Here is an 18,393-nt window from a genome sequence, read left to right on the forward strand (position 1 = left end):
CAGACGCCACTATCGACGATGACTCCTACTACACTGGAGGTGCCTACTACTACGTGCAGGCCGCTGACGACGACTAGGAGTAGTTAGGAGGATCCCAGGCAGGAGGCCTGCGCCTCTTTCGATATGTATCCCAGTTTGTGCTAGCCATCTTATGACAACTTGTTTAACTTATGTCTGTACTCATATATTATTGCTTCCGCTGACTCGTTTATGTTCGAGCACTTGTATTCGAGCCCTCGAGGCCCTTGGCTTGTAATATGATGCTTGTATGACTTATTTTACTTTTAGAGTTGTATTGTGATATCTTCTCACGAGTCCCTGATCTTGATCGTACACATTTGCGTGCATGGTTAGTGTATGATTGAATCGGGGGCGTCACAATTATGAACATCGATTTCAATCAAACTCAAATGGACAACATTGTAGAATTCTCCTTGTGTGCCTTCAATATGGTCCTCGAATTGAAGTTTAGCACTTTGTCTTATATGTCTAGACTAAAAATGGTTTGGTCAAAATCGGTATCCAACAAATTAAGCTCACTTCATGATCTTTACTTTGGAGTTGCAACTTACGAACTACACGTTGGAGTCATGAAGTTTTACACGCTCGTGACCAAACTGCATATTATTATTCCCCCTCTATCTTTGATATATGAAAATCTACAACGTATTTCTCATCTGCGGCAATTCGGCTACATACCAATATCACCACCCCCGCATACATCATTGGCCTCTCGCCATATAATTGGTATCAATGCGAGGAATAATTGTATTTACATCAATACCTCAAGCCCCTCATAGGGTGAGTTATTCAAGGCATGTATGTTGATTCTGTGAGGACCATCTACAAGCATTAGGGGGAGAATTCAAGTGCCATACAGAATGCCAGGAAATTAGTTGAATCTCTAACAAATTTCTGCCTCAAATCAACATACTCAAAGATATGAACGCAAGTTCAAAAGATTTGCAACACGTTGCAAATATCCCGCCAAATTCATTCATTGAAAATAAAGATGTCACACAACTTACAATCCTGCAAAAATAAGCTCAAAAGAGTGAAGGTACCAACAAAAACCAAAGGAGTGGTCGTTCAAAGCAGTATGTCAGGACAAGAAGGTCAAGACAAAAGGTCAGAACAAAGTATGAATTCATATCTAAGAGAACATTGGATCAGTGGTGGAGCTTGATGTAGAATGTTAAAGAGGGTCAAGGAGATTTACGCTTGAACTTTGAGTATATTTAAGCTTGACAATTGAGGAGATCCTTATGCATTGGGGGAGGGGGGGGGGCAATGCCCCCTGCATATTAACCAATACCTTGTTTTTGCTCCCAACTATGTCATGTTGGGTGCTCTGATTGTTCTTCTATACTTACTCGTGTTGTTCCTAATAGGGAAAGGCCATGTAAAAGAATTCATCCCTAAAATAGAAGAGCAGAATAAGCTGAGCACCCTGCCCCCGACCTTTGGTGCCTACTGGCCATGGCAGTAACAAAATCCAACGAGTTAGCGTTGTTGTTTGCTTAGGATGCCTCAAATGCAGTTATGTTTGTTGTAATGTATTTACAACAAAATTTCAGGCTTCAAAGCCTCCCTTCTCTCGAATTGGTTTATAAAAAGTCTTCTAATCAAGTATGTCCTGACAAAACAATATTGTTGGGTCACCCCGCTCTCTATGTGGTTTGAAGGCAAGACATCTGAATCAAAACTGGGGCAGATTGATGTACTAAGGACAAGTTAGCAACCACATTTGTTTCTGCAAGGGTGGTGAGCCAAGCAGTTCATTGTCCGCTATCTCCCGGACAATGGGGCCATACTTCACAAATACATGTTGTTTTGCATACTTATATGGTCTTCAAGATTTACTTTTGACCACTAATTTTTTTCTACAGCGCGCGCACACACACACACGCACACACAGTAGCGCTATTTTAAGCTATAGTGTATGATATTTATTCTACACCTCTAGTAAATTTTTGTATAAAATGTCCTAAAGTTGTCTATGAAAAGTTGTAATTACGGAGTAAATTGGTTTTGCTATCCAAGTTGTGTACAAAATGTTCTCTCCAATGTAGCTAAGTTGTGCATCTATTTTAGAACAATGTAGATCCTAAACAAGCGGATACACAGCACGAAGGAGAAGGATGTGAGGGCCATCATCATACTTGCCTTGTGGGAATTGTGGAAACATCACAACGGGATCGTGTTTGGCGGCGAAACACCATCCCAAGGTAGGCTACTAGCACGGGTCTCTAACAAAGGCAAAGCTTGAAGGACGGCGGGCCTCCTAAAGTCGGACTTAGAGAGTTTCTTTGGGCGGATACATAGGTGGGAGTCTAGCGAAACGTAGATATATGTAAACAGTGGAATGGGTGTGTAACACCGTCAGCAGAGGGTTTCTTGTACCCTTCTCTTTCCCATCAATGAAAGATACGCATGTTATGCATATTTGAGAAAAAAAAATGTAGTAAAACGGTGGCTCAGATATTAAAAAGAAGTTAGTCCAAAATTACTACTTTGTACACAAGTTCTTTTTTTTTTGTAAAATTTGTACCAGGCATGTACAATAACTCTACACTCTCCTCGTCAACTTCCAACAAAATACGGTGAATTCTGCGACTAAAATGCATCTATCCTCCTCGTATCTGCTGGCAACATCCAAGGCGGTCCTCTCGCTCCGAAAATGCCTCGTTGCGGCCCTTATACATGTGAATATTGTCCACATATTGCCCCAAGAGCTAGTTACTCCTAGTGAGAGGGTGCTTGGATGTTCAACGGCCAATGCACTCAGAGACTTTAGATAAGACATTCATTTTCTTGAGGTCTGTTATTCTGCACCTTAGCACTCCTCAAGAATGTGAATTTCGGGTTACATCTTGGTGTTCTCACTCGCTGTCATCTCTCTGACTGTACCTTTACCTGATATATTGCCCCCAATTTGCACATGCACGACGCATAAAATAACATAGAGAGAAAGCACATGCGCAATTTGCTTCATGTTGCATTTTTATCCAGGCCCTATCCTCAGCACACAACCGAGCGAACAACGAACAGACGAACTCATGATCAGAGCAGGGCGAGTTGGTTCCACTGGGTTAGTCCCCTCTCCCCTGTACCGTGACTTTGCCTTCACACAAGCATCATACGGGCCTACGGCTGAGGTTGGTTAGGCCAGGGCCCCCAACAGCACTGGCTTTGCACTGCACAGCAGCTTCCATGCATCCCCAGCCAGGTCGACGTACAGTTCGTGGAGTACTTAATAACGGAAGGAGGAAGCGTAAAGCCTTTGCCGATATTTTACTCAGGGAAAGGTACACACACACACTCGATGATGCCCTCACAAATCCTGAAATCCATAATGGGCTAGTGCATAATCACCAACTCTTAACCGTAGCCCATGGCCCCATCCTCAGCATGCACGATGATCTCAGGCATATATTCAGCAGCTCTCCTGATCACTAGCTCCCACCCAACCCACTGATAAACCCCATCATTCCAAATTGAGTATTATACTATTATACTAGCACTAGCTAGTTAAATTGTTTATTTACCAAATGAGATTACTAGCTTAAAAAATGATGTTGTGGACATGGAGATTTTGGAGGGAGGGAGCAGGCAGCAAGATTCCAATGGAAGAAACCAAAAGGAGGGCAGCAAGGCAGGAGTAGGGCTAAAAAAGGTGAGGACAGGTGCAGGCGCGGCACCAACCAGCAGCAACCGGGGCGCCGGCCCATCTACCCTGGCCACGCCACGCCGATGCGGCGCACACGGGCTACTCCTACCTGCATGGGTACAAAAACTGATAATTTGTCACGTACCCGCACCAACACCTCCATTAATAGTTGAAGCTCTCCGACGAGTTCCCTCCCTCCCAGCTCCTCCTCCTACTCGCACCAGCATCATCATCATCAGTTGGTTGCGAGCTCCTCAAGATGCATGCTGCTGCATAGGTAGAAGTACAAGACCGGGACTGTGTACGTATTGGTTCGTCGCCATGGTTGCAGAGATGGGAGAAGCAGCACCGGAAGCAGAGGTGGTGCCAGGGGCAGAGGGCGGTCATGGCGAGGCGCTGATGGTGCTCGAGACTCTGGCGTCGTCTTCGCTGGCCTGCACCGTCCCGCAGTTCCCGACCAAGTGGAATTCCGTCAAGGACAAGCTCCGGCAGCTCTGCTCCGGCCTCAGTTTGCTGCGCAGCAATGGCGGCGACGGCGAAGATGAGGAGGAGGAAGAAGGGGAAGAACATCACCATGTGCTGGCTCAGTTTCTGCAGTCTGCTTCGGCCACCGTGAGGGCCATCCTGGACGTGGCCTCGCAGTGCAGCGACGGCACGTACAGCGGCGGTCGGCTGCGCCTGCGGAGCGACATGGACGGCCTCAGCGCCAAGCTGGAGGCGCACGTGCGGCAGCTCAAGGAGATGGCCTCCACCGGCGCGGCCACGTCGCCGTCGCAGGCCATCGTCGCGGTGCGGCCGGGCGCCGACGCCGGCGTCGGCGAGAAGAGGTTCTTCCTCAAGGACCTCTTCTCCCGGATCAGGATCGGCGGGCCGGTGCAGAGGGCGCAGGCGCTGGCCACAATCGCCGAGCTCATGTCGGAGGACGAGGCGTGCGTGCGGGTCGTGGCGCTCGACGTCGACGACGGCGTCGCCGTGCTCGCCGGCTTCCTCGAGTCGCGGGACCCGCGCGTCCAGGAGGAGGCAGCGGGCGCCGTGGCCGTCGTGGCGGGGTCCGACTCGTACAGGGGCATGCTGGTGAAGGCCGGCGTGATCGCGCCGCTGGTGCAGGTGCTGGAGAACGCGGGCGGCGTGGGCGCAGCCACGGCGCTCGCCAGGGAGCGCGCGGCGCAGGCGCTGCGGGAGCTGACGGAGAACTCGGACAACGTGTGGGCCGTGTGCGCGCACGGCGGCGTCACGACGCTCCTCCACGCCTGCGCCGACGCCGGCAGCGGCGGCCGGCTGCTCAGCTCCTCCTTCGCCGTCCTCCGGAACCTGAGCAGGGTGGAAGAAGTAAAAATGTTCATGGTGGAGCAGGGCGTGGTGACGGAGCTGGTCAAGCTCTCGCAGAAGATGGAGGAGGTCCGGAAGCTCGGCGCCGTGGAGCTGCTGCACGCCATGGCGCTGGACGACGCCGACGTGAGGGAGGAGGCCATCGGCATGGGGGTCATCCAGTCCCTCCTCCAGCTGATATACCCGGACCTCCCCTACTCCTACAAGGCCCGGGAGGTGGCCCTGGCCGCCATCTGGTTCTTCTGCTTCTCCTCGGCGAGCTCCATCGACGACCTGACCAGCTCCGACGTGCTCGGCTGGCTGCTCCACTACCTCAACAACGGCGACTACGCGGTGCTCGACTGCACGCTCAAGATCCTCCGCCACCTCGCGGAGGCCTCGGAGGAGTACAGCCGGATGATGGCCCGGGCCGGGTACTTCGCCGCGCTCTCCGGCCTGCTCGCCGCGAAGTCCTTCCGGGTGCGGGAGATGGCGGCGCAGGTGCTGTCCAGCCTGCTGGCGCTGCACGGGAACCGGGTCATCTTCATCCAGGACGGCGACAACCTGGACCGGCTGCTGCAGCTGCTCGACCCCTCCGAGGGCAAGCTGATGGCCAAGGGCCTCATCCTCTCGGCCGTCATGTCGCTCGCCGAGACGGGCGCCGGCAGGAAGAAGATCGTGTCGTCGGAGCACTTCGGGAGCCTCAAGGAGCTCGCCGACTCCGGCGACTCCGACGCCAAGAAGGTCGTCAAGAAGATCGCCAACAGCAGCAGGCTGCAGTCCATGTTCAGCAAGATATGGAGCGCCTAAGTTATTTTCCTGACAACCATTTCTTACTCAGATGTCTTCACTAAACACCCCTTTGATTTAGCGCTAGTAGTACATTTGATTTGCTGTCCATAGTTTCTGCATATCTACATCCAACCATCATTGTAATTCCCTTGTGCTGTACATTGCAACTTCAGTGAAATTCAAGTTTTGTCATCAGCCTTGTGTGATGATCATCAGCCATTGGAAGTTGTAAAAATCCAGTGCTTGTTTCAGACATCTTGCAAGGCTGAACCGTGAACCCTGACAAGTCCAGCAAATTACAATAGCAAATATATCCAAACACACTCCATAGTCCACAGGCATCTCACCAGTTTTGTCAAGATTGGCAGAGAGCAACTGGGGTTATGAGCAAGCTGACAAACCCACGGATTAACTAACTACCAGCTGCGGTTACTCCATCACTGCAAAACGCCACTTATAAATAGCAAGACAAGAACATGTTGTCCTACTATCGACCTAGAGATTCCTCCTTTATCTTTCCATCTCAAGTTTATCATCCCGTGATGCATCAAGATGAGCACGTGAACCTCTCCAGCAATGACTTATCCAGGCTTCTAGCTGTTTTGTACTCCCTCCGTTCCTAAATATAAGTCTTTGTAGAGATTCCACTAGGTGGACTACATACGGAGCAAAATGAATGAATCTAAACTTAAAATGTATCTATATACATCTGTATGCGGTTTATAGTGGAATCTCTACAAAGACTTACATTTAGGAACAGAGGGAGTATATGTGCTCTATGGCTCAAATTTATCCCTGGAGCCAAAGCGATCAGTGGATCTTGGCTCACGTGTCTCCAGCAATGCGGAATTAGTGATTTTTCCATTGAGTTTGGATCCATGCAGTCAATTTGGATTCATGCTTGCTTGGTCCATCTTTTGGTTCTTGTTAATGAGAACACTTGTCCATATTCATTTGCAGTGAACATCCATTTTCACTGTTCTTATAATATTCTCAGCCATGCCTATTGTCTATGCATGAACTGCAGCACTAGACGTACTATAGTACTGAAAGTCTGAAAAATACAGTTCTAACAGAGGATATGTCTGCTGAAACAATGACTAGGAAACACTACTTGCACACCCCGAAGGAGAATATTTCAGCAAGCATTGCAAACCACATAAGAGCAGAGTTATCCTCCTGCAAAGTGCAAACAACAGGATTCGTAGAAAGAAAGAACAGAGTACTTCTCTCCCAAGTTATTTGTACTCATATGCCATGTTTAATAATGCTAATGCGCCGGCATGCTGTTTTCAAATGCTTTCGGGCAGATGCCAATTAGTAAATTCAGTATGAACCCATTAGTAATTTATACAGCTCTCCTGCTGCCACAGAAATATATCAATTTTTTACATAGCCTAGCTGGATTTAATGAGAACACTTGTCCTACTGAATTGATGAATTTGGAGCCATGCTTACTTGGTCCATCATTTTGCTTGTTTATAGTGACTTGTCCGACTCAGGAACCTCCATTTACACGCTCCTTGTCATCTTCTCAGCTATGCTTACTGCTGGCGTATTGTAGTATACTGAAACTACAGTTTATAACAGAGCACATGTATGCTGTAATGAATTTGTAGAGACAATGACTAAATAAGAAATGCTACTCATCAGAGAAAAACATTTCAATTTCAGCAAACCTTTGGACCAGAATACACTAACTGACAGGTAAACCCAAGAGCACCCATATGAATGTCTTAACAAAGGAAATGGCAGCATATGAATGTAGCAGCAGACTATCTAACACACTGCAAAAAGCCTCACCCCAAATGCTCAAATCAAGCAAGCACTATGATCAATCAAGAACAGGTCAAAATCAAACTAATGCATGATGTTGCTCAAAGCTTCTGCTGGGTGAGATCCCTCACTTTTCAGTTTTATTTGTTGGATTTCTCTAAGTGCCTTCACTGGATGGCAGGGCACCTAATGGCCTGCATGATGTTTTCAAATGTTTTTGGGCAGATAACAATTATAGGAAACTAAGCTTCAGAAAGAAAATTCAGTATGATCCAATTAGTAACATCTACAGCTCTCTATATGAGTTTCCTTCCTACTGTCACATAGTGTAGTGTCAAAAAACGTCTTACATTATGGGACGGAGGGAGTATAAGGTTAATGTCAGTTCTGCTTCAGGAATCGGGGTGTGTGTGCATTAGTTTTCAGAGTGTTGCCAGCCAGCCATGCATTAGCTACATGTATGTCATTCCCAATACCACTCATTCTGTTTTAACTATAGATAGACAGGTGATGGTGCCACTAAAATCTTTCTTCATCTTTCCCAATCAATTTTAGCATCCCGTGATGCTTCAAGATGAGCACGCGGATCTCCAGCAATGACTTTGTCCATTTGTTGCCAGCTGTCTGTGCTTTGTGGGTTAAATTCATCCCTAAAGCCAAAGTTATCTATCTATAGATGCATGAGACAAGTGTTCAATGGGCTGGCAATGCTGGATCTACAGTGAATATGGATTCAAGATTAGTCGGCCATCTCTTGGCTGCTGTTATAATGAATACTCTGCTACCCAGTCACACCCATTTTTACTGTTATTATTTATCTGATCAGTTATATATGCCTATGCATGAACCATAGGAGATGGTACTGAGACCCAATACACATGTATGCAGAAATGAAATTGCTCAAACAATGGCTAAATGAAAGAAGAAATGCTACTGATGAGCTATGGAAGGAAAACATTTCGGCAAGCTTTCGAACAGAGTATTATCCTCTTGCATTTCCAACCAAAAGGTTTCAGAACCGCACCATGACACTACTTACACAAAACAGAGCACAATGACAGAAGTAAAACCAAGGACAAGAGCACCCATATAAAGGTATCTATAGATGCAACAAAACAAGTTCAATGGGCTGGAAATGCTGAATTCACAGTGAATTTGAACAGAATATCCTCTTGCATTTCTGACCAAGAGGTTTCAGAACCACACCATGACACTACTTGCACAAAACAGAGCACACTGACATACAAGTAAAACTAAAGACAAGAGCACCCATATAAAGGTATCTATAGATGCAACAAAACAAGTTCAATGGGCTGGAAATGCTGAATTCACAGTGAATTTGAACAGAATATCCTCTTGCATTTCTGACCAAGAGGTTTCAGAACCACACCATGACACTACTTGCACAAAACAGAGCACACTGACATACAAGTAAAACTAAAGACAAGAGCACCCATATAAAGGTATCTATCTATAGATGCAACAAAACAAGTTCAATGGGCAGGAAATGCTGAATTCACAGTGAATTTGGACTCAAGCTTTGTCAGTCCAGCATAAATCTACCCCAATCACCTCCGTTTGTACTGTTGTTATTCAGTATGTTATCAGCTATGCCTATGCAGGAACTGAAAACCAGAACACATGTCTGCAGAAGTGAAATTGCTGAAACAATGGCTAAATAAGAAGTGCTACCCATCAGCTATTTGCATACACAATAGGAAAACATTTCAACTTCAGCAAGCTTTCGAGCAGAATATTATCCTCTCGCATTTCCAACCAAAAGGGTTTCAGAACCGCACCATGACACTACTTACACAAACAGAGCACACTGACTGACAGGTAAAACTAAGAACAAGAGCACCCATATAAAGGTCTTCTTCTTCACACTCTAGCAGGGCCTTAACGAATGAAATCGGCAAACAAAGCATGAGATAGGAATGTAACAGTAGACGGACTATGTAACACGCTGCAAAAAGCCTCACCCAAATGCTCAAGTTAAGCAAGCGCTCCGACCAATCATGAATGGTTCAAAATCATGCCGCTGCCTCATCGCTCAAGGCCTCTGCTGCTGCTGCTGCCTCATCGCTCAAGGCGTCCCCTGCTGCTGCTGCTGCCTCCTCCGGTGCCTCGGCTTCGAGGACCCGCGCCTGGTAGGAGGAAATGGCACTGCCCTCGCCCGCTGCGGCCGCCGCGAAGAAGGATCGCTTCCCGACCAGATCGGCCGCCCGCTTAGCGCATCCGGAGTCACGGGGAGTCTCGTCGGGAGGCGGCATGGTCCTGATCCTTGGGAGCAGCTCAGCAACCTTGTCGAGTGATTCAGGAGAGAGATCATCGTCGACAGGCTCAGTGGGCATCTCTTTGATCTCCTCCTTCTCCTCCTTCTGGCATGTGCCCTCTGTTGATCCCGGGAGAGACTCCTTGCGGCGCTTGTCTTGTGTTGCGGCTCCCAGGGACGCGCCGGGCATGAGGCTGTAGCGGCTAGGGACGACCCTGACCTTGGAGCTCCCTGCCGGCCTCCTGCAGGTGGACGCGTTGCCGGTGTGGTTCATCGCAGCTTTGGGCGTGAGCTCGTCCGCCACCACCTTGGCAGCCCCGAATCCAGCGACGCCTCCCCTCGTGCTGTTCGTGGCCCTGGCGATGGACTGCCTCCTCGCCCTGGGGCTCATGCTGGAGCTCCTCGCCTTGGCCCTGCTCGCCGCCGTGCCTTGCTTGCTGCTGTCCAGCGGCTGCCTGGCGTTGCTCGACGGCCATAGCTTGGCGGGGACCGCGGGCTGCTGCCTGGAAGCCTGCCCTTCTTCTCGGATGGCGTTCAGCTTGCTGGGGAACGCCTTCGCGCGCGCCGCGGCCGCCGTCGCCACGGCGGGCTTGGTGCCGCTGACACCGTGCTGGATCTCCAGCGGGCCGAGGCTGACGCCCCTGCGGCGCTGCACGGGAGGCTCCTTGATCGGCCTCAGGATGCGGCTGGCCGCGGCGCCCTGCTGCGGCTGCGGCTGCGGCTGTTGACGGGCGGCGGGGGCCTTGGTGGGGTTCGCGGCGGCGATGTCGAGCGGGCCGATGCTGAGCCCCCTGCCGCCCCGCGACGCCGGGAACTGCTGCTTGGCGGCGGGCTTGGGCTTCTGCGCGGCGGGCGGGGGCTGCTGCTTGTCCGGGAGGAGGAGCAGGTTGTCGGGGTCCGCGGCATCAGCGGGGAGGTCGTCGAGGGTGGCGAGGCTGAGCCCCCTCGGCCGCGGCCGCGTCGCGGTGGGCTTGGCGTCGTGGCCCTTGGAGACGCGGAGGTGGTGGAGGCGCGAGGAGAGGCGGAGGATCTCGGCCTCGATGCGCGCGATCTCGGCGTCGGCGTCGTTGGTTTCAGCGGGCCTGCGGTTCTCCTTCTCGCCCCTGCGCACGGGCGTGGCGTGCGCGTGCCAGGCGGAGGATGAGGAGGAGGAGTCGAAGGCGGCGTTGGTCCACACGTGCACCAGCGGGATCAGCGGGTCCTCCTCCATCATCGCCGCCGTCGCCGGAGACGCTCCGTTCCCCTCCGTCTTCTGCTGCTGCGGCGGAGGCAGAACCGAAGAGAGATCAGAGGCGACGCCGGTAACTAGCGAGAGAGTGATTAGCAGATCGAGATTGGTTGGGGAGGGATCGGCGGGGTACCTGGATGGATTCGAGCGATTGATGAAGGCGAGCGGATGGATTCCTGCGTGATTAGGGGCGCGATTTGATGGTTGAATCGGAGGATTATGAGGGAATTTGTTTCTCGTCTCCTGGTTTGAAATGGGGGTGGGGAGGGGGGAAACGGATGCGGATGCGGTGCGTGCGCGGAGGGGAAGAGGAGGCGAGGGTTTAAGAGGCAGGCCAGATTTGACCGTTGGGGCTCGGGAGCGGAAGGGGAGCGCAACAAAAGAGAGAGGAGTAGTCGACGTTGGCTAGACGTTGAGTAGGTCCACCAAACTACGCTCCCTCCTCTACATCCTTTTCGCCCCGTCATCATTCGCCCCATCCACATGATGCGGAGAAAAGATTACTTTTCAAAGGCGTGATAGGCGAAAAAAAAAACAAAAAAAAACTCCATGTTTGTTCACAGATCCAACAAATCCAACAAATGACACAGGTGAGCAGTAAACCTATTCGTTCACGTACTCCAACAATGGAGTATTCCAGTGCTTACCGACGCACGTGTACGTAGGTAGAAAATGTGTACTACCATACTTTCTTGAATCTCCTCCCAGTACTTGCTCCTTTCGTATTTTCCTTTTTTCTTTGAACACCACTTGTTCGTTTCATTTCTCGCGTTTCTACATTGTGTTCGTACGTAACCCTCGGAGGGACGCATTTGAGGCGCGTCTGCGTGCCCGCTTTTCACCGGTACAAATTAGTGCCTAGCCGAGCATGGCACGGATGCACGCGGAAAATGGGCAGAGGCCAGAGCTCCCCTGTTCCCCTCCGGTTTTAAGGACTCGGCCGATCTGAATTCGAATGTGCCGGCGAGCACACGCCAACGCCATCAACCATTCTTAATTGCCACTCAAAACGTACTACGTGGTTGGTTGCTTGCGACGTCATAGCATGCATGCCACTACAAATTTCACGCATCCACGCGACAATATAGTACCAATATACTCTCTCCAAATCGAACGTTTTTAATGGAAAATTATGTTTGGCGAGTGTGGCAAGTTTAGTTGGCGAGCATGGCAAATTCGTCTCAACATATATCTTCAATTGTTTCCTTTGTTTCTTGTTGTCTTTTAGTTATTTACTCGGTTTTTATTTTATGTTTTTTATTCTTTTTATTCTAGGTTATCTACTTTCACGATGTTTTCTAGCTTTAAGCTTTTTCTTTTCATGTTTATTTTTTTGTCAATTTTGCCTTTTCTTTATGTAATTCATGAACTTTTTTTTAAGTTATGATTTTTTTAAATAGTTAATGAACATTTTAATAAAAGAATATGAATGTACTTAAAATTTATGAAAAATTAACAAAAAAACACATGCAATTTTCAAAATTAATGAATATTTTTTCCAAATATTCCGTGAACATTTCTAAAATTCATGAATATTTTCAAAACTTGTGTTCGTGTTTGAAAAGATCACGGGCATGCATTTGGTTGGCTCGCTTAAGACTGGTGCAGAAAAAAGATACCTCTTCAACAACAACTACATCATCTTGAACAACAAATTGCAAACATTCAAGAACAAGCACTCCACTTACAGGACCACAGAAAGGCGGAACAACTTACTACTACCTATTAGAATATAATGACCAAGCTTATTCAATTTTACAAGCAAAGGGCGAAGAAACATTGCGACGGAGTCCTAAATTAGAGGGTGCTTGACATGTCAGTTGCCCGTCCATGGGTTGGGTCAAGGATCCTCCTAAGCTTATCACTGTTGGGCTTCGTTAGTCCGGGCCAAGAGCATCAAGAAGGAATAACACGAAGACTTAGTGTATACTCCAAGGCGTAGAGGTAGTCCTCAGCACATTTGCCCCTTAGATACAACCGACATTGTGTAAACCCTAGACATCCTCGGCATCTATATAAGCCGAGGTGCCAGGGTCACAGAGGCATATACACATCCGATCTCATGGTAGATCACTTGTACTTGTACCCCATCCATAATTAATACAACAAAGCAGCACGTAGGGTTGTACCTCTTCGAGAGGGCCTAAAGCTAGGTAAACATCGTGTCCCTTGTATCCTTGCTACCATCTAGCGAAGACTACCAGATTGGGACCCCCCACCCGACATGTCGGATTTAGCTCCGACACATTGGGCGACAAAAGGTGACAAAAACACTAAATATTTTTCATGTTTCTGTCCTCAAAAGAAGAAGGAGGAACATGGTAGTTTCCTTAGATAATTCTCAAGGGAACACCACTCTCGATCTAGAGGAAATTGCTCAATGTTTTATTAACTATTTCAAACATATTTTTACTTCCACTAATTCTACCAATTTCCATAATGTTTAAGGGTTTTAATGCAGGTTACATCCAGGACAAGTTTACTAACTCAATACCACTAAAAGAGGAAATCTAGGAGATTCTAAAGAACATAAGAAGTGACACCTCTCTAGGTCCAGATGTGCTCGGTGTTGCTTTTCATAAGGCTGCATAGCAATTGATTGGAGATGACATTGTGAGGTTAATTCAGAATTTCTACTGTCATGGTACATTACCCCCTCAACTCAGTGAGACTAGCATTGCTCTAATTCCAAAGAAGAACTTGTGTGTTCAATCTCAGGATTTTAGATCCATCAGTCTTAGTAATGTTACTTAGAAGATGATTACGAAATCCCTAACAAATTGCATCAAACTCCATTTGCCCAATAGAATTCTGGACACTCGATAGACTTTTGTTGAAGGTAGAAGAACCACTAATAATGTCATCATTGCCCAAGAGGTCACTCAGTCCTTTTCGCTCTCAAGTTGGAACATCATAATTTTATGTTTAAAATTGATCTCGCTACAGCCTTTGATAGACTTGAATGGGAAATCCTTTTCAATGCCCATAGGAAACAAGGTTTTAGTAATCATTTTGTCCATCTTATTTTTGCTTGCATTTCTAATTCTAAATTCTCTGCATTGTTAATGTGAATCTTCATGACCATTCCAGAGGGTCTAGAGGTATAAAGCAAGGGTGCCCTCTGTCGCCTTATTTGTTCTTCATAGCCATAAACGAGATGGTTGTAGGGTTACAAGACAAAGTTCAAAGAAGAAATCTGCAAGGAATAGTCCTGGGTCCAAACTGCCCTCCCATTTATTCCTTAATGTTTTACATATGTTTGATAGTTTGTGGTCCAACTACTCAAGAAGAAACCACTACTATCTGGAATACCTTGCAACATTTATGCCCTATATCAGATTAGACTCCTAAGTGGGCCAAATATTTTGTTCCATTTAGTAAGAATGTTACGAAGTCCAGAAGAGATATCTTCATAGTGGTGCACATGAACAATGATAGTACACATCTTGGTCATCCTCTTATTATACCTGCTAGAAAGAAGGCTAGCGCATATACTTTTCTCCTTAATAAATTCAAGAGTAAACTGACTGGGTATAAAGCTAATAAACTGCCAGATGCTGCCAAGTTTGTCTTAATCAAATATGTTTTTTTCTTCTCTTCCGGTGTACTACATGTCTAATACCTTATTTTCAAAAAAGATTCTTGCAAAAATGAATGTTGTCATTAGGGATTTATGGTGAAAGGGGGTGTAGGAAGATAAATCAAGTGAAGCATCTCTATCTAAAAGCATGGACAAAGATTTGTAAATCAAAGAAGCTAGGTGGTTTAGGCATTAGGAATCTGGAAGCAGTCAATAAATCAATGTTGGTTAATGTGGCCTATACGATCGTCACTACTGAAGAAAACAACATCTCAAGACAACAACATCTGAAGAATCCTAAATTCTAAGTATTTTCCTAACACTTCTTCTTTGAGGCTTCCTACTAATGTACCTAAATCCGCCTTTTGGACTTCAATTCTTAAGGTAAGAGACCTGCTCATCAATGTTGTTTCAATTCAAATTCCTAGATGAAATTCTAGCATCGGGTTAACTCCCTGGTACACCTTTTAGAAGAACACTCATGAGGCTCTTATTATACAGGATTCAAGTTTACTTATCCCCCCATTGTTTCTGACCTTTGGATCCTCAATACTAGATTTTAGAATATTCAGTTTCTTAGTAATTTGTTTGGTGATACGAAAGCGAACATTATTTAACAAATTACAGTTGGTGCTGATACAAATGATGACATGTTAATTTGAAAATTCACCTCATCTGGAATTTGTACCTCCAAAAGTGCTTATCAAAAGTTTGGCCCTTCTTTCTATGGTCTTAATGATGTTCATAATGGTGCCCCTTCTCCCGGCCTTGCAAATTAGGGTGAATGAAACTGAATTCCATTTATTCTGTTTCTTTTATGCACGCGGTGTGCTTTGCTTCTCCTCTAGATCTGCATGTTGACAACCTTAGGGTATATAGGGAGTGGAAATTGCAATCAATCACATGTTGATTAATTTTGAAATTGATCACTTTGTTGCCATAATTTTTAGTAATCTTTGGTCTGTATGGAAGGCAAAAAATAACATGCTCTTCAACAACAAACAATATGCTCCATTGCAGGTTCTATATGAACCGAAGGCCCTTCTAATGCCGAAGAAATACCTAAGTGGCGAACAAAAGACAGAGGAAACATTTCTCCTACTAATGAAGCTATAAATACTTATATTACCACCACCTCTTTTGTTACGAAATACAGTATATGCAGCATGGTTGTTTCCAAATACATGATCTCTAAAGGACAAAGTGTTTTTACAAATGCGACATGGAAGGATACTACCTCTTTATTCAATTATTTTTCAAGTTTAAAGAGTAAAGCGGGGCTTGGAACATTCGTGCAATGGCATGACGGAGACAACAAGCGTGCCATCTTCATTAAGGAAACTTCGATGACAGAGTCCCCCTTGCAGGCTGAGGCACAAGTGTTTGAGCTGGAAGCACAAGTAGCAAAGCAATGGAAGCAGATGAGCCAAATTTCTTAATAGATAGTCAAGTGCTCCACAACAAGCTGGTACAAAAATGAACCCAATTAAGTTCCTAGGGCATTGGACGATAAGACCTCATCTTCACCACTTTATTCAATTCACTCATAGAAATGATGCTAGAATCTTCAAGTTAAAAAGGGGGAACAACATGATTGCTCACAAGCAGGCTCAGGATGCTTGCAAGCTTTTCGATGTTGGTACCTGCTTAGGTGTGTGGCATGATGGTTCTAATTGCCCTGTAAAAGCTGTTCTCAGCTCACTTAATGCACAATCTTGCACAATGATGTTAGTGACCTATCTTGGAAGTTGGAACAAAGTTCTAAATTGACAAGAAATAAAATAATAATAATTCATAGCAACCCACTTTTTTTGATAAACTTCTCCCCCTTAATTCATCTAGCAAAATTGTGGCATCGTTTACAAGTAACGGAAGCACCTCAACAGGTGTCGAATCCATCCATGCAGAGGAGGATAAAATTTAACTGGCAAGTTCATGCACTACTTTATTACACTCTCTATTACAACGATCATAAAATACATGATTAAAATACGAGGACATGAAATAGCCACCGTAAATAATTGTGCTTGCCACCGAAGAAGAATTGCTACCTCTCAAAGCTTCTGCTACCTTCAGGTTGTCCGAGTTGATCATGACCTTACTACATCCCACATTTCTGTCAAGGTTTAGCCCAAGCCTAACTGCCAAATCTTTTGCTGTGAAAGAATCATAGCATGTGTCTACTCTTCCATTAGGTGTGTGGCATGATTAGAGCCTAGAAGGACATATGTATTCCAAAATGTGAAGGTAGTCTAGGGATTAGGAATATTCAGGCTATGAATAGAGGTCTCATCCTCTCAACTGCATGGAGAATTGTAAAGAATCCTGATGGCCATTTAGCCAAAATCTTAAAAGCCAAATACTTCCTGGATACTTCTATTTGGAGAGCTAGTCAAAATGTTCCAAAGTCCACTTTTTGGTCTGCTATTCTCAAGGTGTACCCCATCTTGCGCTCCATTTCTTTCTACCAACTTATTGATGGTATTGTCTCAATCTGGAGAACTCCTTGGTGCCCTGTCTGGAAATCAGTTTATGATCATATCATTATTCAGGATGGGCAGTTCAGATACCCTGCTCAAGTCAAGGATCTTTGGCTGCCCTCTCAAAAAGCTTGGAATTCAAGTTTGGTTTATAGTCTTTTTGATCAATAGGTTGCTGATATCATTCTCCAAACTCCTATAATTCAAACAGAAGGACATGACAACTTTGTTGGAAGCTAACATCAACAGGTAAATGCACTTCAAAAAGTGCATACAGGATTTTTTTACAAATAATGTAGGAGCAAGGCGAATCACAACCAAGGCAAGTACCTGCTATTACAAAGCAACTTCTAAAACAGGTTGGAGCATCAAGGAAATGGCACCTACAATACAAACATTTGCTTGGAGGCTGCTACAAAGAGCATTACCAACAATTATGAGAGCAGGTAAATGTTCTACACACGTAAAGAAACATTGTTCCAGATGCAACGTAGAGGAAGATGACATGCATTTATTCTTTCTTTGTCCATTTGCCAAGGCTGCTTTGTTCACTAAACTATGGTATATCAGAAGTGAGTACTTAATACAACAATTTGGCTCCGTCCCTACTATTATACAGTCTCTCCTCACTTCTAATCAGCCACAAGCTTCTATAAATAACATCATTACTTTTTTGTGGTGTATTTGGAAATCCAGGAATGATAAACTTTTTGGCAGGAAAGAAAATTCTCCTTTACAGGTTAACCATGCTACCCAAGCAATAATGCTAAGTCAAAATCTAGCATCCTCCAATGAAAGAGATTTTTTTTGCTCTCAACCAGCTTGAAAGATGAAACAGGTAACAAAACATGGGGTTACGCTTAAGTCAGCTCAGCTGATACATGGATGCAGGTTTTTTTCCAGATGCTACATGGTTAGTGTTGGGGATATAACTATTAGATATGACCCGCCCAGGAGGAGCCGGGTTATACCTATGAGTATCTTTGAAGACCAAGACCAAGCTTGAAGATGGCGGTTCAGTTAAGGGCCCAAAGCCTAGAGGTGACTTAAGGCCCGTAGAGACAAACCGCCATATGTACATGACTTGTATTGTAAGGCAAGAATAGTTAAGAGACCGAGCCAAACACTATTTATGAGCCGGCCAGGACTCTGAGAGCCATTGGGCGTCGACCTCTGTATATAAAGGGATGGCCCAGCGGTGGTTCAAGGCAAGTAACATCAGACCGAGAGCTAGGTTAAGCAATTTCACTCCCTAGTTATCGAGACATAAGCAATCCCACTCAA

General features: G+C 46.1%; 2 protein-coding genes across 3 annotated transcripts; one reads left to right on the top strand and one right to left on the bottom strand.

The window, feature by feature from the left end:
• Nucleotides 1–3,855: 3,855 nt before the first annotated feature.
• LOC119341826 lies at nucleotides 3,856–5,989 on the top strand. Its single transcript, XM_037613679.1, has one exon. The coding sequence runs from the start codon at nucleotides 3,992–3,994 to the stop codon at nucleotides 5,786–5,788; it is 1,797 nt and encodes a 598-aa protein (XP_037469576.1). The 5' UTR covers nucleotides 3,856–3,991; the 3' UTR covers nucleotides 5,789–5,989.
• A 3,299-nt stretch (nucleotides 5,990–9,288) lies between these two features.
• Nucleotides 9,289–11,380, bottom strand: LOC119341150. 2 transcript variants are annotated; one of them, XM_037613024.1, is made up of 2 exons: nucleotides 11,183–11,380; nucleotides 9,289–11,076 (listed from the first exon to the last, which is right to left on the bottom strand). In XM_037613024.1, exon 2 carries the CDS (start codon nucleotides 11,032–11,034, stop codon nucleotides 9,580–9,582), a length of 1,455 nt encoding a protein of 484 aa, XP_037468921.1. In that variant the 5' UTR covers nucleotides 11,035–11,076; nucleotides 11,183–11,380; the 3' UTR covers nucleotides 9,289–9,579. The 2 variants fall into 2 exon arrangements, with proteins under 2 accessions (XP_037468921.1, XP_037468920.1); XM_037613023.1 differs by having other exon boundaries at nucleotides 9,289–11,079; nucleotides 11,183–11,379.
• Between the last annotated feature and the right edge of the window lie 7,013 nt (nucleotides 11,381–18,393).

The sequence above is a fragment of the Triticum dicoccoides genome, chromosome 7B, assembly GCF_002162155.2.
Source record: "Triticum dicoccoides isolate Atlit2015 ecotype Zavitan chromosome 7B, WEW_v2.0, whole genome shotgun sequence".
Classification (NCBI taxonomy): Eukaryota; Viridiplantae; Streptophyta; class Magnoliopsida; order Poales; family Poaceae; genus Triticum; species Triticum dicoccoides.